General features: G+C 42.3%; 17 protein-coding genes across 17 annotated transcripts; 13 read left to right on the top strand and 4 right to left on the bottom strand.

The window, feature by feature from the left end:
- Positions 1–17: 17 nt before the first annotated feature.
- On the bottom strand, positions 18–1,887 carry VTP01DRAFT_6138 (uncharacterized protein; the record flags this gene model as incomplete). Its single annotated transcript, XM_069385006.1, has 7 exons — positions 18–182; positions 240–324; positions 392–526; positions 600–696; positions 770–1,461; positions 1,529–1,613; positions 1,674–1,887. 7 exons carry the CDS (start codon positions 1,885–1,887, stop codon positions 18–20), a joined length of 1,473 nt encoding a protein of 490 aa, XP_069234666.1.
- Positions 1,888–2,607: 720 nt separating this feature from the next.
- Positions 2,608–2,984, bottom strand: VTP01DRAFT_6137 (uncharacterized protein; the record flags this gene model as incomplete). Its single annotated transcript, XM_069385005.1, has 3 exons — positions 2,608–2,745; positions 2,806–2,874; positions 2,934–2,984. 3 exons carry the CDS (start codon positions 2,982–2,984, stop codon positions 2,608–2,610), a joined length of 258 nt encoding a protein of 85 aa, XP_069234665.1.
- A 1,082-nt stretch (positions 2,985–4,066) lies between these two features.
- Positions 4,067–5,204, top strand: VTP01DRAFT_6136 (uncharacterized protein; the record flags this gene model as incomplete). The annotated part of the gene is made up of 3 exons (XM_069385004.1): positions 4,067–4,271; positions 4,339–4,562; positions 4,632–5,204. The coding sequence occupies 3 exons, from the start codon at positions 4,067–4,069 to the stop codon at positions 5,202–5,204; spliced, it is 1,002 nt and encodes a 333-aa protein (XP_069234664.1).
- A 646-nt stretch (positions 5,205–5,850) lies between these two features.
- Positions 5,851–6,545, bottom strand: VTP01DRAFT_6135 (uncharacterized protein; the record flags this gene model as incomplete). The annotated part of the gene is made up of 3 exons (XM_069385003.1): positions 5,851–5,993; positions 6,058–6,364; positions 6,525–6,545. The coding sequence occupies 3 exons, from the start codon at positions 6,543–6,545 to the stop codon at positions 5,851–5,853; spliced, it is 471 nt and encodes a 156-aa protein (XP_069234663.1).
- Positions 6,546–7,957: 1,412 nt separating this feature from the next.
- Positions 7,958–8,738, top strand: VTP01DRAFT_6134 (uncharacterized protein; the record flags this gene model as incomplete). The annotated part of the gene is made up of 5 exons (XM_069385002.1): positions 7,958–8,158; positions 8,239–8,270; positions 8,337–8,355; positions 8,405–8,630; positions 8,686–8,738. The coding sequence occupies 5 exons, from the start codon at positions 7,958–7,960 to the stop codon at positions 8,736–8,738; spliced, it is 531 nt and encodes a 176-aa protein (XP_069234662.1).
- A 1,169-nt stretch (positions 8,739–9,907) lies between these two features.
- VTP01DRAFT_6133 (uncharacterized protein) lies at positions 9,908–10,155 on the top strand (the record flags this gene model as incomplete). The annotated part of the gene is made up of 2 exons (XM_069385001.1): positions 9,908–10,040; positions 10,106–10,155. The coding sequence occupies 2 exons, from the start codon at positions 9,908–9,910 to the stop codon at positions 10,153–10,155; spliced, it is 183 nt and encodes a 60-aa protein (XP_069234661.1).
- A 1,310-nt stretch (positions 10,156–11,465) lies between these two features.
- VTP01DRAFT_6132 (uncharacterized protein) lies at positions 11,466–11,717 on the top strand (the record flags this gene model as incomplete). Its single annotated transcript, XM_069385000.1, has 2 exons — positions 11,466–11,595; positions 11,659–11,717. The coding sequence occupies 2 exons, from the start codon at positions 11,466–11,468 to the stop codon at positions 11,715–11,717; spliced, it is 189 nt and encodes a 62-aa protein (XP_069234660.1).
- A 1,119-nt stretch (positions 11,718–12,836) lies between these two features.
- On the top strand, positions 12,837–13,074 carry VTP01DRAFT_6131 (uncharacterized protein; the record flags this gene model as incomplete). Its single annotated transcript, XM_069384999.1, has 2 exons — positions 12,837–12,960; positions 13,025–13,074. The coding sequence occupies 2 exons, from the start codon at positions 12,837–12,839 to the stop codon at positions 13,072–13,074; spliced, it is 174 nt and encodes a 57-aa protein (XP_069234659.1).
- A 1,263-nt stretch (positions 13,075–14,337) lies between these two features.
- VTP01DRAFT_6130 (uncharacterized protein) lies at positions 14,338–14,627 on the top strand (the record flags this gene model as incomplete). Its single annotated transcript, XM_069384998.1, has 2 exons — positions 14,338–14,506; positions 14,578–14,627. 2 exons carry the CDS (start codon positions 14,338–14,340, stop codon positions 14,625–14,627), a joined length of 219 nt encoding a protein of 72 aa, XP_069234658.1.
- Positions 14,628–15,073: 446 nt separating this feature from the next.
- VTP01DRAFT_6129 (uncharacterized protein) lies at positions 15,074–15,962 on the top strand (the record flags this gene model as incomplete). The annotated part of the gene is made up of 3 exons (XM_069384996.1): positions 15,074–15,238; positions 15,424–15,709; positions 15,823–15,962. 3 exons carry the CDS (start codon positions 15,074–15,076, stop codon positions 15,960–15,962), a joined length of 591 nt encoding a protein of 196 aa, XP_069234657.1.
- Positions 15,963–17,759: 1,797 nt separating this feature from the next.
- Positions 17,760–18,029, top strand: VTP01DRAFT_6128 (uncharacterized protein; the record flags this gene model as incomplete). The annotated part of the gene is made up of 2 exons (XM_069384995.1): positions 17,760–17,889; positions 17,965–18,029. 2 exons carry the CDS (start codon positions 17,760–17,762, stop codon positions 18,027–18,029), a joined length of 195 nt encoding a protein of 64 aa, XP_069234656.1.
- A 431-nt stretch (positions 18,030–18,460) lies between these two features.
- Positions 18,461–20,984, top strand: VTP01DRAFT_6127 (uncharacterized protein; the record flags this gene model as incomplete). Its single annotated transcript, XM_069384994.1, has 13 exons — positions 18,461–18,651; positions 18,714–18,791; positions 18,851–18,876; positions 18,931–19,034; positions 19,102–19,155; positions 19,211–19,278; positions 19,346–19,397; positions 19,457–19,503; positions 19,555–19,658; positions 19,727–20,126; positions 20,180–20,256; positions 20,326–20,742; positions 20,791–20,984. 13 exons carry the CDS (start codon positions 18,461–18,463, stop codon positions 20,982–20,984), a joined length of 1,812 nt encoding a protein of 603 aa, XP_069234655.1.
- A 719-nt stretch (positions 20,985–21,703) lies between these two features.
- Positions 21,704–22,090, top strand: VTP01DRAFT_6126 (uncharacterized protein; the record flags this gene model as incomplete). Its single annotated transcript, XM_069384993.1, has 2 exons — positions 21,704–21,863; positions 21,927–22,090. The coding sequence occupies 2 exons, from the start codon at positions 21,704–21,706 to the stop codon at positions 22,088–22,090; spliced, it is 324 nt and encodes a 107-aa protein (XP_069234654.1).
- Positions 22,091–23,224: 1,134 nt separating this feature from the next.
- On the top strand, positions 23,225–23,615 carry VTP01DRAFT_6125 (uncharacterized protein; the record flags this gene model as incomplete). Its single annotated transcript, XM_069384992.1, has 2 exons — positions 23,225–23,381; positions 23,446–23,615. 2 exons carry the CDS (start codon positions 23,225–23,227, stop codon positions 23,613–23,615), a joined length of 327 nt encoding a protein of 108 aa, XP_069234653.1.
- A 482-nt stretch (positions 23,616–24,097) lies between these two features.
- On the top strand, positions 24,098–24,636 carry VTP01DRAFT_6124 (uncharacterized protein; the record flags this gene model as incomplete). The annotated part of the gene is made up of 2 exons (XM_069384991.1): positions 24,098–24,359; positions 24,416–24,636. 2 exons carry the CDS (start codon positions 24,098–24,100, stop codon positions 24,634–24,636), a joined length of 483 nt encoding a protein of 160 aa, XP_069234652.1.
- Positions 24,637–24,797: 161 nt separating this feature from the next.
- On the top strand, positions 24,798–25,173 carry VTP01DRAFT_6123 (uncharacterized protein; the record flags this gene model as incomplete). The annotated part of the gene is made up of 3 exons (XM_069384990.1): positions 24,798–24,818; positions 24,878–24,964; positions 25,033–25,173. 3 exons carry the CDS (start codon positions 24,798–24,800, stop codon positions 25,171–25,173), a joined length of 249 nt encoding a protein of 82 aa, XP_069234651.1.
- A 106-nt stretch (positions 25,174–25,279) lies between these two features.
- Positions 25,280–26,373, bottom strand: VTP01DRAFT_6122 (uncharacterized protein; the record flags this gene model as incomplete). Its single annotated transcript, XM_069384989.1, has 8 exons — positions 25,280–25,516; positions 25,578–25,653; positions 25,720–25,873; positions 25,935–25,957; positions 26,016–26,053; positions 26,117–26,176; positions 26,240–26,263; positions 26,329–26,373. The coding sequence occupies 8 exons, from the start codon at positions 26,371–26,373 to the stop codon at positions 25,280–25,282; spliced, it is 657 nt and encodes a 218-aa protein (XP_069234650.1).
- Between the last annotated feature and the right edge of the window lie 51 nt (positions 26,374–26,424).

Here is a 26,424-nt window from a genome sequence, read left to right as displayed (position 1 = left end):
TATCATATAAGGATGCTCTACTGTACATTGCTATCGATCGCAAGCTTTTCTTGCAGATACTTTGCAATGTCTTGCTGCATGTTAGGTGTAACTAGCATGGATTGCCTTGCTTTAACTGAATCTGCATATTGCCGCAATTCCTTGATGACGCCTTCGCAGAATGCTTCAATGATTTGTTTGAGCTATTAGGCATCTGATTAGCATAGTGAAATATACATTTTCCTTTGGTTGCAACCCACCGAGTTTAAGCCTTGATCTGTTTTCCTTGCGATCTCAGCAGGATCGAAGCTCTTGAATGTGAGATCAAATCTGAAGCTGCAAGCGCTGTACGGCATAGTCGCTGTGAGTAAGTGATATTGGACGGAAGAAGATAATCAAAGATGTTGCTTACGCTGCAAAGAATCGCAAGTTTTCAATGGCACGGTATGTTCGGCGGGTATCACTGTGAATTTTGTTGATAAAGCCAAAAGGTCTCCGAGAGCGCTTGACAATGTTGTTGTATGCGTGGCAGAGCACGATGCCATCTCTAAATATAGCGCAGCGAAGCATGGCTTACATGAGTCAAATGCGCAGTAGCTGTGGTTATCTTAGATGCTTACGCTAGATGTTTCAGAAACGCATCCTCTTCTTGATGGGGGTCAGGTATGTCGTCGGTGCCGGATGGTCTATTCTCGTTGAGAAGAGCATGGTATCTGCCTATGAAGCCACTTCACCAGACTGAGCTTAGCATATGCATGTCAGCAGGCGCTGAAAAAGATGCAGCTCTCACCTAAATTATCGTCAACAAATGAGCCTCTTTCGAGCCACACCGGTATTCCGTGCGTTGGTTTCTCGTCTTCTTTTGATATCTGTCGGACTGCTGTCTTTGCCAGCAACGATTTAATTTCAGGAGAATACACTGCTGGTGGACTGCCAATGTGGTGCGGCGGATTGAAGGCACATTTTTCAATTATCTGCAGATACTCGTGTATTGCTTGCCTTTCCTTCTCCAGCATGCCGAAGTCCGAAGTCCGGTAGGTGTGTTCTCCATGCTCGTCAGTATCCTCTCGGAACCGATGCTCCAGTACTTTGAGAGCGTCCAGAAGATCGAGTGTTGCTCGGCGCACCTGCCGCATAGCATTGTCTGATAAGTCGTGGCGCTGATAAACGTAATTCTTTACAGAATTGATCATTTTTGTAACGGAATCCAGCAGCGGCAGAATCTGAAACCCGTCATCTGACTCGTTACTGGTCTGGCTACCTTGGCTGCTGTAACTCGGGTGCTCCCTGGGCCCCGTCACCATCGCCCACTGTGTCAACATGTTTTGTATATCACCAAAGCACAAGTCCAGCAATACATCCAAGTCGGTTTCCACATCTAAATCTTTCCAACTTGGAGGTGGTGCCTGAGGTGTCGGTAGTTGATCGAGTTCGTCCGGTTCTTCCGAAACTGTATCTCGCTTGAAACCAAGCATTCCAACTCTGCAAGGTCGCTTCACTTAGCCGCCACTAATACCATCACCTGTTGTATTTCATGTCTTGTGCTTACTTGTTGACTTTGAGGTCTTTGTTTGCGTAGAACTGCTGCAGCCGTTCAATGGAGCCGAGTGTCAGAACAGAGGATCGTCTCTTTGCTTATTTTTATACTTTGGAGTTAGCAGGATTCTACGACCGATACAGCTGGCTGATATTACCAGAAGATGCGAATCCTTTGGTCTGGATCCCATTGATAGGTTTCAAGTATCTTCTGCCGAGCGGACTCGTTGCCCGGACTATATTATCCGGTAAAGGAGAGGAGGCTCTGGAGCTGCTGGAGTCAGGGAAACCATAGTCTTCGTCGGTAATATCTGAAGGTGCTGGGCTGAAAGTGCGACTGTCTGGTGAGGACTCAAGTGGGTGCTGTGACATTGCAACAAGTTCGAGATGGCAGCTTGAGAACAAAGAGCACAAAAAAGCTGGCTGGAGAACACAGCTTCTGTTACATTTGCCTCGTGGCCCTGAAAATTGAAGGTTGCACAAGCTGTCTTGACACGCACTGCGAGATCGCCACGAGGACTTACAGTATAGCCCTGTCCCCCACCGCAGCTGCACTGGCTTGGATGGCACAATGCTACTGCCAGACGCAACTAGCTTCATTTAGCTATCACATGTTGAAGAAATAAAGCAATCCAGAAAAACATAATGAATTATTTCTAGTTACTCCAAGCGTCGCTTTGCGTTTTGCTCGTTGAGAACCTGTTTGAGAATAGTTTTTCTAAGAAGCCCATTGATATATGGAAACATTTTACACGATACTACTTCGCATGCAAGCAATATCCACCAAAACTTGGAAATATTCATACGTGACCTTTCAAGTAGAATGAATCAGATTGATGCAGGGATGAAAAGAACTCAATAAAAAGGATGCATATAGCATTTTCCGCCTATATCACTCTGTCATACGCAAAATCCACACTGCGAAGAACATCATCGTCACTTGCAAACATGCCACGAATCCTTGCAGTCATATGCAATGTCATCCATCGAACAGAAGCAAATACCATTTGACAACCGTGGTCTCAGTGTCGCATATGATTTTCCTTCATTCTATACAAAATATACATGTATATGGGTTGGTTCTCATGTTTTCTACATGCCAGAGTTGCGCAAGGTCTCAAGACGTTGGACAATGAAGACGCTGGTGTCAAGGAAACGTTCAACGCAGTTGGCCAAGCAAGCTTCTTCGCTTCGATCAAGTTTGTTGTTGATTTTGCTGATGCACTTATCCTAGAAAAGACACGTTTCAGCAATCACGACAAGAACTAATATATCAAAACCTTGACATACCCAGCAGCTGTCGGTAAGACCGTGAACAGTTTGCTGAACGCGAGCCTTTGCGTTCTCGGCTTCAAGGAACTAGCGATTCAACATTTTAGCACCAAATGACGTATTCCGACGACATTCAGGTTTGTTACCTGAGCAAGTTCACGTTGGTCTTGTTCGCTAAATTGAGGCAAATCAGACATGTTTTAGAGCGTTGTGAATAGACTACCGGCTTTCATTCTCGACTTGGGTTACTCGACTGTGGCTTGTGAAAACCGCGCTATTGCAGAGGAATCACCCTCCGTTCAATCTGTACAGCTTTTAGCTTGTTAAGATATTCCGAAGTTACAAGCTCGCCGTGGGTTGATATTCACCCCGTCGTAATGAGTTTTCTGGAAGAAAACAAGCAGCTGAAATGCTATATCGCTACGTGAAGTATACTCGAAAGGATGTTACTTATTTTCCCGCTATCCAACTACGTAGCAAATGGTTATCTGTGGGCTAAACAAACCAGACAATTGATATTCCGTTGTTGCCTCAAAGTTTAGCGTGCTTTCCATCAGACAAACTGTATTATATACTAACTTATTAGGCTTTCGCTAAGTATTTGACGAATGCAATGCTCGAACTGGAAGTACCGGACAAATGGCATGCCTCAGTTTAGTACTACTCATATCTTAACGTGTCCATAAAATAAGCCCTCAAAATTCAGTTGATGGCGGATGCTTCGTGAATAGCAGAACGGCAATAATGTGGTGCAAAAGGCTGTTTTCAGTCACCGGCATACGAGTGCTCACTTGGCATGCCAACGGTATGTCTTTCAAGCTCAGCCCACGAGCGATTTCGCAATGGCGATACCATTGAGACACAACCTCCTGAAGCGATGCACGGGGAGCATTACCGTTTGGCGGGGGGTCTCGATTGTGCGCTGTGGCGGTTACACATCCCATTGAAGATCGGAATTCCCTTTTCCAGAGCTTGTTGAGTGCCACTTCACTGAAAATGGTGCTGCCCGGCAACCGTGGAAAATGAGATCCAGGGGCTCGGGGAAGTCAAAGAAGCAGTAAACGATAACTGAGTGCAAAATGTTAGGCAGCGTGCATCCTTTGTCGGTCGCCATTGCAGCAACAGCTTCTAAAAAAAAGACTTGCATCCTAAAAAAAAGCAGCTGTGCACAAATGTTCGCGAAAAGGAAAAAAAGCCCGTCGACGTTCCAGATGCTCTTGTCTTAAAAACCCGTTCAGTCTCTCATCGGTTTCCTTGACGTCTTTTCCACTTGCTTGACATGCGTTCAGCGCTCCTTCTTGTCTCTGCATTCTTTGCAGCTGCAGCATCAGCCTCGAAGACTCAGGTGGCTGTCAACAGCTTATCTGACTTCTGCCTCTTCCTGCCTCCAAAGCCTGGAATGGAAATTGCTCCTAACGAGGACATCGGTATCTCTTTCTGTTTGAAACCTTCGACCATTTCCGGTTCTAAGGCTTTGCCTGCAGGTAATAAAGAGATAAATACACGCGTTCAAATGTATTTTGACAGCTGACTGACAATTTCTTGCTAAAGGTTTCATAAAGACCGCTCACTTTTTAAAGACAAGCACGTACGTTCAACTCACTGGTTGGATCGACCGCACCAAGTACAAGCTCAAGAGCTCGGATGGTGGAGGACAATACGATAACCATGGCAATGGTAAACCCGTTGGCGCTGTGTGCAAGAACTACAACTATTTTGTCGAATTGATCGAGCCCGATATCAACCGCTTCTGCATCCGCTGCTGCCAGAACAAGGTAAATCATTCATATTATCGGACTGTTTATTCTTTAGATAGCACTGCTTATATCAGACGCTGTTGATAGGCTGATTGTCCCACCGGCCGATCTGGTTACGGCTGTCTTCGCGTCGTCCCTGGTGACTATTCTCATGGAAAGAACACAACTTCTACCAGCTTGACCGGTTCTACTTCGACTACTAACAGTAAAACGTCCACGACCACCAAGAAGACAACTACTACCAAGAAGTCTTCCACCAAGACTCAGACTGCTACGACAACTGCCAAGAGTGCTGCCAAGACAAGTACTACAGCTACAGCTACACCTTCTCTAGCACACAACAACGCCGAGTACGAGTACGTTTTGGAAGAAATGGATCAGGCTGGTATGACCTACAATGAAGCTGCACAGTACGAGGAGCCTCAGTATGACAGCGCCATCGATGCCTTCCCTGATGCCATCCAGACCATTAAAGACCAGATCGCACAGCAGGTTCCAGTTGATGAAATCAAAAGTCAGTTTACCGGGTTCTTGCACACTTTGGCCGATGAGTTCCCAGAATCTGCTGCTGATATCCAGCGATTGGAAAGTGTGACAGCGCAGTACAGCACCTATGAGGACTGGGATCACTTTGTGCAAGTACTGGAGTACAATCTGTAATTGTAGAATCAGCTCCATTTCCCTATTTTTAAACATCGTATAATACACTGTAGTTTTACTAGCATTGATATCAAGCATGTTCGGAGACCTTAACGCTCTTTGGTACATTTATCCATATCTTTGGAAACTTTCCAAGTTTCGTGTAACGAGCACCTCGTGCCTTGATGCCTTATTAGCCATTTAGGTACAAAAAGACACTTGCGAGGAAGATCATTCGTCTTCAAATGAATTTCCCATTGTTCTACGAACGGAAAAATAGATTCGATGGAAGTGTAATAACCTATTTGTAAGCACTCGGGAGTTGTGACACAGCAAGCTCTCAAGAAAAGCCAACATAGTCCAGACTACGCTTACCCAATCACGCATCTGAGATCATAAGCTTCAACGCGTTTATTGCACTTTCTCCTTTTTCGACACATGTATGCCATCAACCAGTGGTTTCCTCTCTATGCGTTAACATTCATTTTTGATGGATATTTCCACACGGGACCTCTGAAACCGTTTGGAACTTCAAAAATGTAAAAGGGGTGCTTTTATATGTATAACAATAGAAAGGTTAATGTTTCTCTTTATTAAGTGAATATTATATGAAGAATGTAAAGGAATGCGCATGCATGAGATGAGCGATGTATTGGGATGCCTGTATTTATTCGTGTTCGTCATCGAATCCGTAGCCATAGGACCCGTCGTGGTAGCCGTGGTAACCATGGTGATCGTGGTGGTCATAGCGATAGTGATCATCGTTGTGCTCTGAGCTGAGGAGGTTGACGTCGTTGAGGATGTCAGCGTCTACATTAGCAGGATATGAATCAATAACAGGATGAAATCAAATTGTCTGCTGAGGACTACTTACTCTTTCCGAGCTCATCAACGTTGACCAAGCCGATATCGTTAACATCGATGACGTTATCGTTGCCATCATCGTGGCGCTTGACGTTGTTGGGAGCGGCCAAAGTCATAGCAGCGATGGCAGAAAGGGCAAGGGCAAAAAGAGTAGAGCGGAACATCTTGTATTGATAGCTGTTGTGTCGATAGAAGAGATGAGTTGTCGTTGATGACTTTCGAGAGCCTGCTAGAGGCCTTCGTTTATATAGCTTCTCGAATCCCCAATATTGACTTTGTATTTGACGCCTGTCACTGTGAAGAATGTATTGATCTTGCTACAATTTCCGTATAAGTCAATAATGTTACCATCAGGGGCTAGTAAATACCGCCTATTTCGGAAAATGGGGCTGGCCTCGACGATCAAAATCTTACTTTCCTGATTTGGGCTTATTAGGCCGATTCGAGCTGTTCAACAACACGGCACATCAAACGTACACATAGAGAACTCAAAATCATTAGACTTCGAAATCCGGGTAAAGTATGACCGAAAGCATGATAATATAATTTTCCAAATTCCTTATTTTGACGTATGTAATGTAGCCATCTTCTGTTTAAGTGGGCTTCCGTTCTTGTGAATTTCCACTCCATCACGCGAATTAGCTACAAGCTTATGTTTACTGCAAACATCCCTCGTGCTCTTTAATTCAGGATTTGTTTTAATTGCTGAAAAATTCTATGAATACAGTTAGCTATATTTGTACCTGGAAATTATGTCCTGACGCTCCACTCTTTCTCCTTATCCGCTATTTTGCAGCGTAGTCCCTATTCAGACAATAATGATAACTCGAACGTTGTTGCATGATTTATGCTTCGATGAACGTCTCAATCTAATAATATAAGTGACATTACAGGTCATGCAGCGCAGACTGCTTTTAGTAAAGTTTACAGTAGATGCAAGTAAGCGGGCATGTTCTTGGCCTTTGGGATATGCATTGTCTGACCCCTTACATCTCGTCGTCCAAGGCAAGGTAAGACCCTTGATGAGCATTTCAAACGAATTCAATTTGATCGTTTGAGTCGATTTCGTCTCCAAGTGCAGCGCTAAAGTTTAATTAGAATCTTCAGGGCATATTTGATCTTTACAGCATTCATCGCCGATACCTGTCAGTAACTGCAATCAACAATTTTATGCAGCGTATTCTGGACGCAGATCTGCATAGTTGTCATAAGAATACAAACGAACAATCAAGTTAACATTACTGCATCTGGTGCTCCTAACCACGCTGTTTCATCGGTTGTCATCCCTCTCAAGAACGTGCGAAGGACATGCATGCATGCCGAGAATTTAATATATAACCTACGGGACGACGCGTAGAAATTTCTAACTTACGCCCTGTAACGATTCTACGACATGCAGTAAATTTCAACTTGGCAGTTCAATGAAGCCGCACAGATTGTCATTTTGTATCGGATTTCGAAAATGTCAAAGTTGCTTACAAGCAATATGCAAAGAACTTCGAGCTCCTGACGCTTCGTATTCAGGCACGATCCTTGCTGTTTAAACGGGATCTATTTGGCGCATATCACTATCTTTACATAGAAACAATGGATACTTGAAGAAAGTAGCATGGTTGATTAATAAAATATCATCCGAGAGAGTCTGCTTACATCATAGCTGGGAATAATGAAGGGTTTGCATTTTTGGCCAGAGTCAAACAGATTCTATAGATCATGTCTATTATGTTCTCTCAGTTTCTGATACATCAAATGCGGAAATGCAATTATTTTGTATCCTGGTTAGATTCTGCAGATGATTGGATGCATGGAAGAACATCAAGAAGGATTACGCACAAGTCAGTGCAGAACATAAGATATTGTAACCGTTGGAAACAAAAAACGGTTGTGACCAGCCATCTGTCAACTCAGTTATGCACCTGAAAAAAGCGACTTTTGCAGTTTGCAAGGCTACGCTTCCTCTTTTGCCAAGACACAGAATTAAGCCAAATATACTAATCTGGGAAGGTGTCTACTCTGCACTCGTCTCGTACGAAATGACGTTTATAGTAGGACTTCAATGCGAGCCAGAAACTGCTGCAAGGATCTTGACAGAGTCTGTTTCTGTTTTCTTGGTACTTTTCATATTTTTCATTGCATTAGTTCCAGAGCGCCGGCTATGTACTGTAACGTTACCGTTTAGCACTATCCATAGAATCAAATGATCGGGCCGCTTATGTCGTATACGTACGTCAGCCTAATCGAAATTCCATTGCTAGCTGCATTGGCATAAGACAGCATTAACATTATTAGCGGCTTGAATTCGGCAAGAGTAAGAAAGAAAGTACGCAAAGGATATAAAAGCAAAAGACGACATCCAGCGTCAAAAGTCATCAACAACTCATCTATCCTATCAACAACCAGTAATCGAAATGTTCCGCTCCACTCTCTTCACTCTTGCCCTCTCTGCTTTCGCCGTTATGACTTTGGCTGCCCCCAACAAGGCCAAGCGCGCTGATGATGAAGGCAGCGGCCACGATGTCGATGACGACAGCGTCCTCCACTTGAACGATATTGGTTTGGTCAACGTTGACGAAGCCCTCAAGGGTAATTATCGATTTTCTTCATGCTAATGGATCACGATTGCTAATCAACATTGTAGATGCCGACGTCTTGAACGATCTCAACATCCTCAGCAGCGAAGGAGGCAACTAAACTCAATATACTGGCGCATACGATCGTCAATCGTCAATGCTGCATAATTCACCTTCTAATTTAGCAGCCACTGTTGCCTTTCAATAAAGAAGATTAGACAACTAATCAAGTTTTTACAATTTCATAAATCTAGTACCATTCTTTCGAATTTTTATTCTCGAGCATAATACATAGAGGGAGGATCATATAGCTTGATTTATAGTAACTGAGATAATTCATTGTAAAAAAAGGTGATATATGCAACAGCTAGAAGCCTTAACGTTTGTATCCATCGGTTTACGTAGACGTCAAATATTGTGCCGTGCTTTTTGATGATTTTCTCATTAAAATACAGATGACTAGCTAGCCCCATGCTGGCATTGCAATTGTTTTATCTATAATGGTTAACCTGTCTTGACACAAAGAAAGCCATGTGCTTTCAAAGTAAATTATCCTAAGTTTTATTGATGCTTAAGATGAGAAAAAAGTTTCCTTGGAGTCTCACTAGATAATGCTTGATTTTGTTCCTTTGAAAAAAGTACATATTCTCTAATGCAAACAGAGATCTTGATGATCAAGCCATTTCTATACGGAAATCCATTCGCGTTGTAAAAGAACGATATGTCAAACTCAGGTCCAAGGAAGAAAAATGCCAACCCTATTGAAACCTTAAATGTATGGAATTTTCTTCATTCATTTTGTGAAATAAAGCGAGTTATGCAATGATTTTCCATTGCTTCTACATATACAGTACCAAAATCCAGATCAAAGCCGTTCCGGTAATAGCATTACTGTGTTCGATCAATCCAAGACGCAGGCGGTTTAAAAGAGGACTAGCAGGCAATTTCCTTCCAATGATTTCTACTGCAATTAAGAAAAATATCTGTATGGACATTACACTTCGAGTTAAGGTAGCATTCATAACAATGAAGATAACCTATATTTTTTGATACAGCAAAAGATATGTTTGTAGATACAACTTACACGCAAGCACACGACAGATGATAACAGTGAGTCTATGGCATTGAAGCGGCAATAATTACAGCGGCATTGAGCGGCATTAAAGCAGAAAGAAGAATGAAAGATATATAAGCAACGGATTCCATCTACCATCAAGCTTCATCCTCAGCAACAATTACAAGATGTTCCGCTCTACTCTCTTCACTCTCGCTCTCTCTGCTTTCGCCGTCATGACTTTGGCTGCTCCCAACAAGGCCAAGCGCGCCGGAAAAGATGATGAAGGCAGTGGCCACGATGTTGATGATGACAGCGTCCTCCACTTGAACGACATTGGCTTGGTCAACGTTGATGAACTCCTCAAGGGTATGAAATGACAATTAGTTTATCCATAATATGCAATGTTGCTTACCATTTTTTTCTACAATTAGATGCTGATGTCCTTAACGACGTTGATATCCTTAGCAGCGAAGGTCACTAAGCGCTTCCCTATTCGCATTACTTGCAATAGTCAAACATGACATGTTTACTTCCAATGACGAGATAATATTGTTAGATCAATAAAGTGATACGCGTAGACCTTTATAATTCCTATAACTACCTGGCTTTTCAATGTGTTTAACGTGGTGTATGGCATTTTGCAAAGAGTATGGAGAGTAAGGTGTGATAGCAAATTTTCCAATTGAAAGATATGGACGCCTGAATTTGGATAGCATATTACGGGAAGGCTGGGTCACCAACGCAAAGCACAGAAGCAGTTCCTTTACCTGATTTGATAATAAAGACAACACTAGCTTTCCGACTTTTCGACATATTGGAATATAAACGACAATGCCTCTTATCATTCAAGGTACGTAAGACGTCGCATTACTATGCATAAAGCTTCGAGATTTTCTATCAAATGATAACTGAATAAACGAGCGAGATTCTATAATTTGATTCCAGCAGTTTGTAAATAGTTATAGTAAACTAGCTTCCTAGGTCTCAAATAGACTCTTTCATGTTTACTACTCTATCCTGGCCAAGGCATATTCGAAGCTTTTGTGTCTACGAATTACGTCGTGTATACTAGCTCTTTTGAACCCAACAGCAAAAGTATCCATGGGATCCTTACGGACCGATTCAATACTTTCAATTGCTGGCAGAACTTGAGATTAGCATCCCGCTGTCGAAATCTAAATGTATGCAAGGACAATCATTACAATTCTGCATAAAGTCACTGTCAGTTCATGAATATTGAAAGATACTCTTCGGTCATCGTCGTCAGTCCAATACGTAAGCTTTCCTATTTTCAGACATTTATGCCTTTATTCTCGTTCTTTTTGCATTGGCATTGGCATAATTATCGATACAAGAATTGAAGATGATATCATATAACACATCGTACGAAAGAACAAATCCTGTTAACGGGCTGGATTTTGTGAAATAATTTGATGCTGTACATAAGATCGTTCTAACATCTTCTAAAAGACAGTAATGAAAACTTCCTAAACCACTTATTCGTTGAAGCCAAAAAAGTAACGGGTGGAGTCTGAAAACTTTCCGATAGAAACTGGTCGTTCGTAGAAACTACAGGTTGGGCAGAAAATGCTCGTGACGATGATGCCACAATTGAAATATACGGCATTGGGCGGAATTCGCTCCGCAAAAGGACCGGATACGACAGAAAGACAATAACTATCCAAAACATATAAAAGACGAGGGCGATGTCCGTCGTCGAACCTCATCAACAACTGACTCAAAATGTTCCGCTCTACTCTCTTCACTCTCGCTCTCTCTGCTTTCGCTGTCATGACCTTGGCTGCTCCCAACAAGGCCAAGCGCTCTGATGATGAAGGCAGCGGCCACGATGTCGATGATGACAGCGTTGTGCATGTCAACGACCTTGGTATCATCGCCAACGTTGACGAAGCTCTCAAGGGTAAGGATAATGGCTCTTTCAACAACTTTGATCGTCAATCTCTGACTTCTTTTTGCAAAATAGATGCCGATGTCCTGAACGGTCTCGATCTTCTCAGCAGCGAAAATGGCGATCACCATTAAATGCAATCTCCGTTGTTGCGTTATTTACATCATATCTCGTTTACCCGATGATCTGATCAGAAATAAAAGATACTCTCGTCTACAGTTATTATGTCTCTATTTGACTTCCTCTTGAAGTGCTATGCTGTATTCTATTATTTTTTCGTATTTCTGTCGTCACTCGTCTTCTCCTAACGATGTAAGACTGTTACATACCTAAATCCTACACAAATTGATGATTACATGCCTGTACATCGTTTTAAAATGAGTTCAATGTTAATGATTTCCAACTGTCATGGTATGAATGGAAAAATTTGCGGTATGATCAATTTCTGGAGTTTTAGATCATGATCCTGCCTTAAAACAGCATTCTTGTGTATCTTATTAACAGAAACTGCTGCGATTACTCACAAACAAAGTACCCGTTTAAGTAAGAATGCAAAACAATTGACATCTAGAACCTTCTGACTTTATTCACCTTTGTCTTCTACGATACTATTAGCATTAGGCCCAACATTGTTCCAAACCAGTTAAATATGATACCCGGATTATCGCTTTCTAATTGCAGCATCTTATCCGACTGATAATACGGAGATCACTTCAATCTTTGGAACCTTTTCCGTTCTAGTCCTGTTCCCTTTGGAGCATTCGTTTTTTTCTGCAGTTGCTAGGGCAAGAAGTAAATAAAATTACGCAAATGCTTCCATTTAGAACTGTATTGTTCGGTAAAATGACTCCGACAATTGCAGTTAAACAATGGTGCATCATTTTTGAATTGACAGCACTGGTGCTGTTAAGCACTGTTTGAGAGGATTGGAATATTCCAACACTATCAACTACTGCTAAATAAATTGAAGCTTGTAGAATAAATTTTATATCGAAAGTGTACTCGATAAATGTAAATGGATATTTATGGAAAAAGATGGATCGACAATGTCGGCTCACAGCGGTACACCTCAATCTTGACGGCATTTCAGTAGGATGCTGCTCGGGAACGGCTGAACGCGGCAGGAAGACGGAAAAATCGAAAAAGATATAAATACAGAAAAAGGTATCTGTCATGAGAAGCATCGATCACTGATTCCAAGCAAAATGTTCCGCTCTACTCTCTTCACTCTTGCTCTCTCTGCTTTCGCCGTTATGACTTTGGCTGCCCCCAACAAGGCCAAGCGCGCTGATGATGACGGTCACGACGTCGGTGACGATAGCGTCCTTCACTTGAACGATATTGGTGTTCTTGTTAACGCTGACGAACTCGGCAAGGGTAAGGAATATACATACTAGCTTTGTTTCCTGATCGTCGTTCTCATATCTTCACTGCAATCCAGACCTTGACCTTTTGAACGGTGTCGATATCCTCAGCAGCGATGACAACTAAATGATACATACTAGATACTTACTATTATCAGAAATAAACTACGTATACATCTTACAACTTTACAACCGTTCGTCAGCAACCTCTCCTCCTTGAGTACTTGTCAGAGTGTTACAGAGTCTGTAGTAGACCTATTCCTTTAGCTTTAAGAACAGCTGTTGTGGGCAAGCGATACAAAAATACATCCTGTAATCACATGAGCTTTTTTGACTGCTGACACTCAGCAATATCCTCAAAAATTCAAATGTTGACAGACGTATGCATGCAAATATCTCGGTTGTCAAAATCCTGACGTCTTCAATTCAATGAATTACACTGCTTTAAGTACCGATCGGCATTATCAACGGATTTCTATGTACATATTTTCAAGGATCTGTGAAGCATGTGCCAACAAGCAGAATCCAGAAATCAGGAACCTCGGGCGGCTTTGAGAGATGTAGCGCCACAGCGCATGTTTATAAGCGTTGGAACAAAAGAAAATGATCCATCTATGCATAACTACACGGTTCATTGTTAATCTTTTGATCAAGCAGAGTGCCCAGGAGCTTTCTGCATGGGTTACTAATGTCGAATTTGCATCAAAAATCAAAAATACGTTGCATGTTGCAAAGTTCTTTGACGATGCATCAAGTTCTGCTACAGATCTGAACTGCTCCTGACATCCTGCTGATCGAATGACCCCAAGCATATTTTTCATGTATTTGCTCTTTCTGCTGTATTTGCATTCGTGCTTAAATGTTTATCATGCGATAATATCGGTTGAAGCTGCGCTGAAAAGACGCTTGGTACTTGATGCGTTACGATTTAGTTTTGTTGGATCAGTCCGTTCGTAACTCATGATATCACACCTGCAGTTAATTCTGCAACGGACTTTCTGAACAAAACGTCAGATCGCTGCGACCAAGACAGCAGCCATTATTGTTAGTGCGCTTTTGCCTACATACAGCAGTTGTTGCAGAAGAGATTGTCTGTGTACGTAGATCTGAGATATATTCCACATTGAGATTGTACTCTAATATTACTAAAGCCCATTTCATCGTTTCGTCTGCAAATGTCTGTGTTCTCGGGCGTGACATACGTTTCAGAAACATGGATTCGTCAGTGGATCTCATGAGAGATCGCATAATACAATTAGTATCCGGCATAATAGCGGTAAAAGTGGCTGTAAGCGGTCTGCAATTCGGTCCTGTAAAGATATAAAAGCACAAGACCTGAGCCGTCGTCAGAGCTCGTCATCAACGACATCCACAACTAATACCACGAAAAATGTTCCGCTCTACTCTCTTCACTCTCGCTCTCTCTGCTTTCGCCGCTTTGACTTTGGCTGCTCCCAACAAGGCCAAGCGCGCTGATGATGACGGTCACGACGTCGGTGACGATAGCGTCCTTCACGTCAACGATGCAGGCTTGGTCAACGTTGATGAACTCGCCAAGGGTAAACAATTTAAGCAAGAATTTATTTACTGTACAAAATTCTAACGCTACGTAATTCTTGCGAAAATATAGATGCCGATCTTCTAAACGATCTCAACGTCCTTAGCAGCGATGGCAACTAAACGCAAGCTTTTGGTTGCATTATCCGTACGGATCCACACCTAATATTTTCTGGCAGCTGCACATTCAATATCGATCAATTCAATAAAGAGTTTACGTAGACACTAATAATTGATTTTTCCTGCTCTGTTTTGCTGAATGGACTTTGACGCGACCCGTGATTCTGGATTAGATTTCAACATATGCATACACGGACTTGGTTCTGTATCGCGGCGAGACATTGAAGAACCCATCGTTATAAAGAGAGATTGATCTGCACTTGCAGAATCGAGTTTAAAATCGTTCCGTTTCCGCCTTTTTGAGTCCCTATTGCATGGACAATTGGCCTTACATAGTCAATTACATTGAAATCTGAATATCGAAATTCCAAGGATTTCATGGGAATTTATGTTGTCTAATGGAATGGGTTACCAGTAACCTCGTAGTGGATGAGTTTGTAGCTTTATCTATGCTTCACTTGTGCACTAACACCTTTTCCCAGTCAGCCCTCTTTCAGTTTGCAGTGCTACGTCTGACATCTGACATCTGTTCTCGACTCCATCTCAACATCGCTACTATGAAGCAAATTCTGCACTCTAGAAACTTGAGAAATTGGCAAGTCTCCGAACGCTTGGTGAAGGAGGGTCACGAAAACCGAAGTGGTATATCTATTTGACATACATTTTATATGTTATTTTGGAAAGTATAAATGTAAAAGTAGACTGGAGAAGCCTTGTTACTTCTGAAGGGACAGTTCCAACCCATGAAGAAATAATGATGACATATAGAAGCATTCGCGACGCGAAAGGTGATGACTAGAAGCCCCTTGAACTCGAGACTGAGGCCATAAATGCTACATGGCGTGCACCGGTCGCGAATGACGACGCCCAGCGTTTGAAGGATGCAGAAGCTTTCATGAATGCTTACAAGCGTGATCTCGCTGCTACCGACAGAAGATATGGATGGGACATGGCTCTCTTGGTGTATCCAGAGAATCCGACTGATTTGGATTATGGAGTTCATCGATGGAGTATTGAGACACTCAAAATAAGGACAGGCAAAGCTATGTTTATGGCCCACATGCATTATGATGCATCGATAGAAGGTATGCAATTAAGTAATTCTGCGGGACGAAGTTCTCATATACAAGTCATGTTTACAGCTTTATATCGGCTGTACTGCAAAAACAACCATATTTCGGCGAAAAAATATCCATAGATGAAATATCCAAGCTCTATCATTTGATTGCAGCGAATCCTTGGGAAAAGCACTGGCCAAATATTCGTTCATCGAAACACAATGCTCATACTACCCGGATAATGAGCACGGATTGGACGCGCAGGCCGTGGCTGCCTTAGTTTTTGCTAAAATTTTGGAGAACATGCTGCTGGTTACAGGTGAAAAAGCTCTTTTATTTAATTGCGCCGAGGTATACTGCAGGCGCGTTCAGCATACGAAAAGCTGTATCCTTTTGACAATCACACATAACATCCCCAATTACGATCGAAATTCCATCATTTATCTACGTACACTTGCAGCTATCCATGTTTAGGCACACGAATGACCTTCAAACACAACCGGTCACTATCTGCTCATTTGCAGAAAGTGTTCCAGAGGCGTCAGATGGCAGAATAGCATCAAGTTTATTTTTAAAAAGACTCAGTACAGCTGTATGGGACAACGGGGCGCAAGCAACGCTCGCGGAAGAAACCCCGGAACCAGCATCAGTATTTGGGAGCGCAGCTCTAAACAAGGAATCCATGACATTGGCTGACAGACTCTCTTCATATCTAACCAAAGCTATTGAAAATGTATGTATTCTGATCATTTTTCTTATTTACGAGAATACCCTCATATAAAATTTCTTTCAACAGCTATAGCCCTTATATGGCACAACGACTTAACGTCCTAAACTCTTTATGCTGGTACCCTGACGTGTGAGATTCAGCTTATGCGTAGTGCTCTCAGAGCGAGCCATTCCAGCTTGAGCAAATACGCTTTCATGGCAGATAGCAATTGGCAAGATCGTATGCAAGTATTTGTTGGCTCATTCATATTCCTCAGGTCGTGCTGCTTGTTTCGATTGGAACCATAAGAAAGTATATCCTTATCGTTTTTGCAACCATCAGCCAAGCAAACTGAACATCGTCTCGCTGCAAATGCTTTTTGAAAGCATCCATGTTTCAAGGCTGAACGGTTGCAAAGGGACAACTGTGTAAACGCGGTAAGAGCATATGAGGACTCGGCTCTATTGCCAATACTCACCTTCGGCGTTTTCAGATGGTATTTCTTGAGCGTGCATTTTGCCTTATCATTTCAATTTTAGCTCTTGCTCCAGCGTTTCGGGATTTATGAATTTCTACCGTATGCATGCAATCTCACAATGCAAATGGACAGTCAGAAATAAACCTGTTATAGATAATAAACAGGCAGAATACCCTTTGTATGTCGTCGCATAGAGTTTGAAATATATTGATATTTGTGAACAGTGCCATCACCTCAGTTTCCTCGGCATATGAAACAGCATAATTTCATTGGCTGGTTGGCAGACAAAATCAAAAGATTGAGCTAAAATGTAACGTTCTTCCAAGTCTGAGATATTTCCGTTAAGTAATGAATCTCCTCATGGTTATGTTAGAACCAGCTCCTCCGTGTACAGCTAGTAAGATTAGCTTAAAATAGATATAGCATGGTAATTTTATGCAAGCGGATTTGATGCTGAGATTCCAAGTAGTATTGTGATCTTCCAGGTAAGTGATTGTCAAAATGATTTCTGGATAACAAATACAGACATGTTGGACGGTGTCTCCCCGTGAAATGGATGCCATCATAGGAGCAAACTTGGATAGCTCTGACGTCTTTTTTTGGATGCAAACCGGGGATTTGCAGCTTTTGTTTTCGATATAGACTAGTTTTCTGTCAAACAATTACAAGTCTGGTCGTGTAAGCGACAATTGCGATGATCCTTGATAGACATACGGCATTAGACGATATCAACATTTAGGAATGGACTCGAATACGGCAGAAACGAAATGTCTCAAAGATATAAAAGCAAAGGATGCTGTCCGTCGTCAAGCATCATCAACAAGCCGTAGTATTATATCAAGATGTTCCGCTCTACTCTCTTCACTCTCGCTCTCTCTGCTTTCGCTGTCATGACCTTGGCTGCCCCCAACAACGCCAAGCGTGCCCATGGTGACGACGATGGCCACGACGTCGATGATGACAGTGTTGCGCACATCAACGATGTTGGTGTCCTCGTCAATGTTGACGAAGCTCTCAAGGGTAAGGATCGTTAACCGTTTCGAATATATATACCTTGATCGTCACCACTTATCCTTACTCTTTTATGCACAATAGATGCTGATCTCCTGAACGGTCTCGATCTTCTCAGCAGCGACAACGACGGCCACGGCCATCACTAAATTCATGTATGCTGATGCTTTATCTATTGTACACAGCATTCAGTACGATCTATTTTACCCAATAAAAGATTTGATCCAGTAGCATATAAATTCATTGCTTATTTTGTAAGGACAACTGATTCTATACCAGTCTGATCAAAAGACGTAATACCACACCCATGTCACAGCACGTTGCAGTGCGCTCGAGAAGAATACTCATTTCTTTCAATCGACATCACTCCATCCAATGGAGGACCTGTGTCACCTTTGTAAGCACGGTCTCCGGGAAAACAGCTCCGTGCATCATCAGGGTTCAGCCAGGGTGGGGTCTGTGTAACCAAAAATGTAGTGCTGAGACATTCGAAGCTACCCATATAACGTGGTTTTTGGTTTCACTTGTCTCCACTTATATCCTTCTTTTTTTCGCGTGCTCGTGTGCATGCGTAGACCACATGACCTGCAGTGATAGTCCTGCTTCCACGGCAGCAGAAGAGCCTACTGTGGTGCAGGAACGGGTCGAAAGTGACTCGGAAAAGAGCACCCAAAGAAACAAGGTCAGCAGATCAAGGAAAAAGCAAACTTTTGCCAGAGTTCTGGTCTTCTTTGGATTACAACTGTCCTTATTTCTCTCAGTACTTGAGGAGTAGGATCTATGTCACCGTATCCAAAGGCGGACTTCGAGCTTAAAACTAAATGTTCTTACAGGACTATCGTTTCTACAACACTTCCAAAAATCGGATCCGAGTTTCAAGCCATGTCTATCTCTTCTTGGATCGCGAACAGGTGCAATTCGTCAGCTTTTCGACAAGTGTGGATATCTTACTGACATGTTTTTCATACAGCTATATCCTTACATTTGATCCCACTCGTAAGGCAATCCTAACTGGAGACAACAGTGATCCGTAATAACAATTCCCGTCAGAACCAATTTTCTCAAAATTTGCAGACATTTTTGGACGCAAGGCAGTCCTGATTGCGGGAATCATATTATTTTTATTTGGATCTATAATGTGTGGAGCAGCTCAGGTAGGTGTTCCCGTTGAACTGTGGGCTTATACGCAAACTATGAATACTTAGTCCGCTTCTGCTGTAGAATATGATCTGGTTAATTGTGTGCCGTGCAATTCAAGGTATAGGAGGCAGCGGTGTAAGTGCTACTATATCGTGTAATATTTGGACTTGGTACTGAAACAGGAATGTAGGTCTTTTCAATGGTATTTGTGGTCATTGCAGACTTGATACCTTTAGAAAAACGTGGCACATATCAAGGGTGAGCACGGAAACGACGCAATACGTGTATGTATCGTATCTGGACTCATGCAATGCTCATTTGTAAGCCTTACGAGCGCGGTCTTTGCACTAGGTGGAGTGTGCAGTCCCTTGCTGGGTGTATGTGCTCAAACCTGTGTAAGAACAATGTGATATTGACAGGTCTATCTACTTTACAGGGAGCTTTCACGGACAACGTCACATGGCGATGGGATTTCTTTATAAAGTGAGTGGAGGGAAACAAGAAAGTATTTGGATATTTATTTCCAAGCCATAGTTTGCCGCATGCAGGATTGGCATTAGTCATTATGATCTTCTTTCTACACTTGCCAACAGAGCCTCAAAACATAAAAGAAAAGTTCAAGCGTATTGATTATCTAGGTGGGTTTGGTGAAGCGATGATTTATGAACTGGGAGATCATCCGTCGTGTAACACTTTTGGTAAATAGGCAATTTTCTATGTCTAGCAGCTACCATCTTGTTCCTTTTGGCAATGAACTTTAGTGGCCAGATGTTCGCATGGAATTCAGCAGCCGTTGTTGCTCCTTTGGTCCTAACAGGCGTCTTATCTGCTGCCTTGGTCTTTGTAGAGATTAAGATTGCCAAGGAACCGCTCTTCCCACCAGAGCTCTTTCTAATTCGATCGGTGGTTGCGCTCTCGTTTCTCAACCTGTTCAGTGGCATCGTTTTCTTTGGTATTATATACTATTTGCCGATCTATTTCCAGATAGTTCGTGGTACTTCTGCTACGTGGTCTGGTATTCGGCTCATTCCCATGCAAGTGGTGATATCAACTTTTTCAACACTGACCGGACTTGCCATCTCCAAGTTTAATATCTATCGCTCAGCGTAAGCTTCTTCGAATTTTAACGGCGTTACATTGCTAAGGATCTTTACGATAGGACTTGGTTTGGGACAGCCATCGTTACCGTAAGCCTCGGATTATTCCAGCTGTTTCAACTCGACACTGCCTGGTCTCGTAAGTCATTTATATTTACTCAAAGAAGTTTACAAAAGTAATAGATATTGATAATTCATCTGCTCTCAGTCATATACGGTATCACTATCTTACTCGGTGCTGGCCAAGGTCCCATTTTTCCGGCACATACATCGCCATGCAAGCGGCTGTTGAACCTCGAGACGTTGGTATGTAAATGCGGAATCGCTGGTGTTTCAAAATGCGTTGCAATTTCTTATTTCTTCGAAGCTGTCGCATTAGGTCTACTCAACTTTGTTAGAGTTCTGGGTGGTGCCATAGGCATCGCCATCGCATCAGCCACGCTCAACTCCACTTTACATAGAGATCTGCCATCAGTCGTACCATCAACGTACATCAATGATATTCTAGAATACCCAGATTCACTCCGTACTATGGTACCAAGCCAATACGTTCAACCAGTAATAGAAATCTACTTGAGGGCTCTGCAGATTGTTTGGTACGTAATAACTGCAATGTCCGTTGCATGTAAGTTACAAAGCCTATCGTCCTTCAAGCATGTATTGATTGCAATAGCCTTCGTATGTTCCTTGGCTGTCGGATATCATCCCATCAAAAGGGACGATGTCGCTTCCAAAGATGGATCGGAGATCAAAATTACTCTGATATCGCTGTTGATGTCCATGGTCAAGATAGAGCACATAATGATCAAGCCAATGTGCAGCGAACATATTATGTTGTACATTATTGTAAAGTTAAAAGAAATTTGACACTTTTCTTTTAACTGTTATTAGATACACAGTAATGATTTATGTATCGATCTCTGTCTGGTATGAACAATAGCAGGAGAGAATTAGAGGCAATCTCAATTGTGTTGGCAGTATCAGCAGGAGACTGAGTACGATATTACAATGCCTAGCAACGAGCGTTTGTATTTTTTTCAAACTCTCAAAATGGTATTGATAGGTTCGTCTGCGCCTCTTTGACTTTTAGGGCACAGACAGGCATTATTGAATTACATCTAACGACAGAGAAAATTCCACATTAAAGCACACATGTCGACATTACCAAATATTATTTGACCGTATTATTTCGTAGATGGAATCGGGACTGCACTCCACATGGAGTGAGCGAGAGGGTTATTGGACATTTGACAGAGAAACAAAGTTATGGATGTAGACATTTCCAGAAGTAATGAGCATGGAGCACCGTAATAGGCAATATAAGTCAGGGGCTAGGAATTTTCGTCTCTTTACGAAAAATCGGTTTCGGATATGATTTTATGAAAATGTTCCTGACGATCAAATGCATTATGTCCATATAGGGTCTGAAGCAGGGATGAGTACTGCGAACGATGTCAAGTTGTGTAGGAATGGAATCATGAATCCAAAAGGTATAAAAGGATCGGGAATCAGCCGTCGTCGAAAGTCATCAACAACTCTTCTCTTCTCTTCTCAAGCAAATCAACAACAACTACTACTACTACAAGATGTTCCGCTCTACTCTCTTCACTGTCGCTATCTCCGCCTTTGCTGCTATGGTCTTGGCTGCTCCCAGCAACCCCCAGAAGCGCCACGATGATGACAACGAGAACGTTCTCGATGTTCAAGATGTCGGTGTCATTGCAAACGTTGACGAAGCACTCAAGAGTAAGGATCAATATATAACTACGGCTGTGTGACATACTTTACTCATCTCTATTGAAATAACAGATGCCGAGGTTGCTAACGACCTCAACCTTTTGAGCAACGAGCGCAACGATGACCACTGGCGTGATCACCACTGGGACGGCGACCACTGGGATCACGATGACTTTTATGGCCACTACGACCGCTATGACGACCACGAGCACGGTTACTACCACTTTGATGACTAAATGCAAGCATCTTGATGCATTCTTCATCGTACGCTTCTTATTTTCATCTCTTCATATTCTATAATCAGTCAATAAATACATAGCATTTTAATGATTTCTAAACTATTTTTCTGTATTGAGTATTTAAAGAAACATGTCAGGGATATGGTTGGCTTTGCTTGTAGAAGATATGCTCCAGACTCCAGCGACAGCTTAGAGTTTCTCTTCTCCTCGATGTTACGAAGTTTGCATAACTATACAAGAGTAAATCCGGTTACTGGATATTCCCGGGGTCCTTTCGTTCCCTCACCAGAAATGCCTCATCGGTGCATATAGGCATTGCGCGGTCTGCGGTGTTAAGATAGCTTGCTCATATATCAACAAATCTCATACATATTCTTTTACATAACATTTTCAATTATGCCTTTTTTTCTCATCTAGCATTTATACTAAAACCGAGATGATGTGATCTTCTTAAGCATGATACTGATGTTATTCATGATCAGATACTACTTGTAACGACTGAAAATACAACATCAAAGTGAAAACCGTTGTATGTGCGCGTGTTGAAATGGACATAAGAATGTCTATCTTATTGGAAGTTAAGTACAAACTCGAGGTTCTATGTAGTAGTTAGAATTTCATGTGAATCAATGTGCTCAAAAACGTATTATCCCATATGGAGCAATGAACGCCGATGCATGTGGGGCAGTAATTCAGTCGTCCGCAGTTGTATGTATTTTGAGAATTCCAGATTGCGAGAGACAAGTTATATTAAAATTCTCGAGATGCTACCTGTAGACTCTACAAAGAGGGTGAGGCGAACAATCTGCAATAAATGAAATCCATAACAAGTGAGAGATTAAGGGGTAAATTATATGCGCGCCTTTCTCACTCTGTCTTTTTCCCGTTGTATTTGATTTTTAATAAGGGGTCCTAGGGTTTTGGAAATAGGTCGTATGAAAATGCTCCTGACGATCGCAGTATCACCATATACGGTGGTAGCGATTAATTCTTCTTCTTGCGAAAGGAATTTCGAAATCGACACGTAACTGTATCCTTGAAAGATATAAAAGAAGTAAACGTCGTCTCTCGTTTTCAAGATCATTATCAACAACAACTCATTCTCTTTCCTAATCCATTCAATTGCAAAACATGTTCCGCTCTACTTTGTTCACCTTCGCCATCTCTGCCCTCGCTGCTATGGCTCTCGCCGCTCCCAAGACTGTCCAGAAGCGCCACGACGATGATAACAGCGGTGTAATCGACCTTCAAGATGTTGGTTTAGTCAACGTCGACGAAGCATTGAAGAGTACGATTTGATAATATACCAGCTTGATGCATGTGCTTACTTACATACGTGTAATATTAAATAGACGCCGAGGTCCTCAACGATGTCAACCTTCTTAGCAAGGAACACAACGATGATCACTACCGTCATCATGACCACCACGGCTACCACGATTATGATGGACACTATGACATCTACGATGACCATGGTCACTACTTTGGCGACTTTGACGGTGATGCTGATGAATACATCTAAATTCAAGCGATACGATCACGATGCACACATCCATCAATGCATCTCTTCATATCTACATTTCATAATCTCTAATAAATGCATATTTCATAACACTCGAACATGAAAGTCCTTTTGTGCTGCTTTGAGTTTATAAAATTTCTCCACAAAACTGAAGAAAACAATTCAGATCTTGCCATGTGTAGTACTATCGTGCAGGTTACTTTATATGAAGATGTTTGGCTTTTATATGAATGAGTCTTCATGCCAGCTAACCATGATACTTGCCGATGATAGTATTGTGGATCAATCTTATTTTTCTTTACCAAGGTTATGAAAAAATATACGCCAACCGAGACGAAGATGTATGTACGTTGCTCTTCTGCAGCGTCGATTGTTGTACCTAAGAGCTTTGTGCAACAGGCCCGGAAATGTCGCTGACACATGCTTAAAACGAAAGGAGCATCTGAAAATGGGTTATATCTTTTGCACTTGAACCCCACATCATGCAGATAAAAGCCGAAGTAGCCGCCAAATATCCTGACCTCAAGGACCTTGTGGAATTTTATTCACGTAGACAAGAGGCCGTTGTATTTTGGGAAGACAAGATACAACGGGATCTTCGGATCGTAGACGCTGGACCTAACAAGCTCATTTGGGAATTCGACATTCAACAGTACCACTGCAATCAGCTTGGCAACCTTCACGGCGGCTGCGCTGCAACGATCATTGACGTATGCTCCAGCTTTGCTGTATTGACCTGGGAAGGTATAAAGTGCAAAGAACCGCATTTATTGATGCGCTGCTACTTACGTAATTGATAGGCAAAATCAAATGGAAACTTATTGGCGTCTCTACTGACCTGACAGTTTCGTTCTTGCGCGGCCTCTCGGCTGGTCAGACTGCTCGGCTTGAGTGCGACGTTCAGCGTGTAGGCAAGAATTTGGCCAGTATCTACACTAAAATCTACGACGAAACTGGCGCTATATGCTACTCTGGAACCCACTCCAAATATTGCATCGATTCACGTCTATCTAATCTCTAGAATAACCTCTGATTGCAGTAGATTGTATTATATATTAGAGCTCTTTCCCCATTCACCCCAATCATCGTGTGAAAGACACTGCACCGAAAAAGAAAGCTGACTTTCTGGCTGACACTGATTTCTCTCTCTCTCTTTTGCATACTGAAAAATAAACTGGCAGTATGACCTCCTTCTACGACGAAGTATGTAACCTCTCAATATGTATAGACAGTCATTTGCCAACTAACAATGCTACCCATAGATCGAGATTGAGGACATGGATTTTGACGAGGATGAGCAGGTGTATACTTATCCTTGCCCATGCGGAGACAAATTCATGATCACAGTGGTAAGTCTCTTTTTCTGTGTCATTACCGAGCGATCGTTTCAGTGTATGTTAACCATTTGTTTTCTTAGGACGATCTACGAGACGGTGAAGATGTAGCTCGCTGTCCGTCTTGCTCCCTTATTATCCGAGTCATTTACGATCCAGACGAATTTGCAGACAGTGACGAAGGTGAAACTTTCCAAGTCGAGTCTGCTGTAACTGTCGCCTAAACTTGTCCCCAAAAAATGCCACATTGTCCTCCATTCTCCCTTCACATTGTAACATATCGTTCATATATCTTAAGAAACATACTTTGCTTTTGCTTCCCATTTTTATTCAAACATCTTTCTTGAGCTCATTGGTCTGGTTTCCAGCTGCCCGCTCCAATGCATTGCGTTCGTCCGCCAAGCGATCGTATTCCGCAGCCTGCTGTGCCACTTGCTTCTTCAAAATCTCATAATCACGCTCTTGTTGCTTGAGCTGCTTAAGCTCAGCGTTGAGAGCAGCGATTTGTTTCTTGTAGTCGTCCTCGGTCTCAATCACCTTCTTCTGTCCTTCTGTGGTGCTTTGCGTCTAATAATTAAGCCTTAGACATGTGTTTTCCTTCTCGTAGTTTCTCATATGATCTACTTGCCTCTCTTCTCAAGTTCTCGAGTTCCTCTTCGCGCTTCAAGACCTGGAATACAAGAGTACTAGTGCGTTCGAGGATGCTAGGGATAGATTTCACGTGTCAGCATGAAAAAACGTCATTGTCGTGAGCTATCCAAACAACGTACAGGGACAAGAATAATGTGAAGCCGGTCAAGTATAGGTTACGTTGAGCATAGAATTTTTTGGCCTTCAAGTTTGCTTCGTAGCTATAATCGTAATGTTGACGCTGTTCACCTTCTGCGTCCGTTGAATCGATACGCTGTAGTCGGTTGATGGTATCTGAAATCTTGGCGTCAGTTTTCTCGGCTGATCATGCTTTGCTTCTTCCATCGTCAAATACCAATAAACAAGACAAAGATAAATCTAAAACGTAGATCCATTAATATACACGCGTATGAAAATAGTTAAATCGAGCACCTACCCGAAAATGATCTTGAGGACATACAAGGCCTTGTTCACCTAGTTCAAACGTGTCAGTTTATGCAACTATACGTCGCTGCATCTTGACAATTAAATATTTACCAAAGGAGAAGTCGAAGCAAACTTTAGCATAGCTCGGCGCCAGTGCGACGGAAGAGGGAGCTAGCAATGGCGTTTAGAGACGAGCTGGCTGCTGGGGCGACGCGGTTCCGCGTCAATGCTTACCACGAGAATGCCAAAGATTATCATCTAGGGGTGTGCCGATCATGAGTATGTTGCAATTCAGTATGTACAGCACATATAATATACTTTACCTCTGTGACAAGAATGCCAAAGGTGAGGGTATAGTAGATAGTCATTTTGTCGGTGAAAGAAGGAGCGAGTTGCGCACAAGAGTTTCTTAGTCCTTT

This window comes from Rhizomucor pusillus (genome assembly GCF_041956525.1).
Source record: "Rhizomucor pusillus strain CBS 183.67 unplaced genomic scaffold VTP01scaffold_29, whole genome shotgun sequence".
NCBI classification, from domain to species: domain Eukaryota; kingdom Fungi; phylum Mucoromycota; class Mucoromycetes; order Mucorales; family Lichtheimiaceae; genus Rhizomucor; species Rhizomucor pusillus.
The sequence above is the reverse complement of the archived record's forward strand: the minus strand, read 5'-3'. Positions and strand labels throughout refer to the sequence as shown.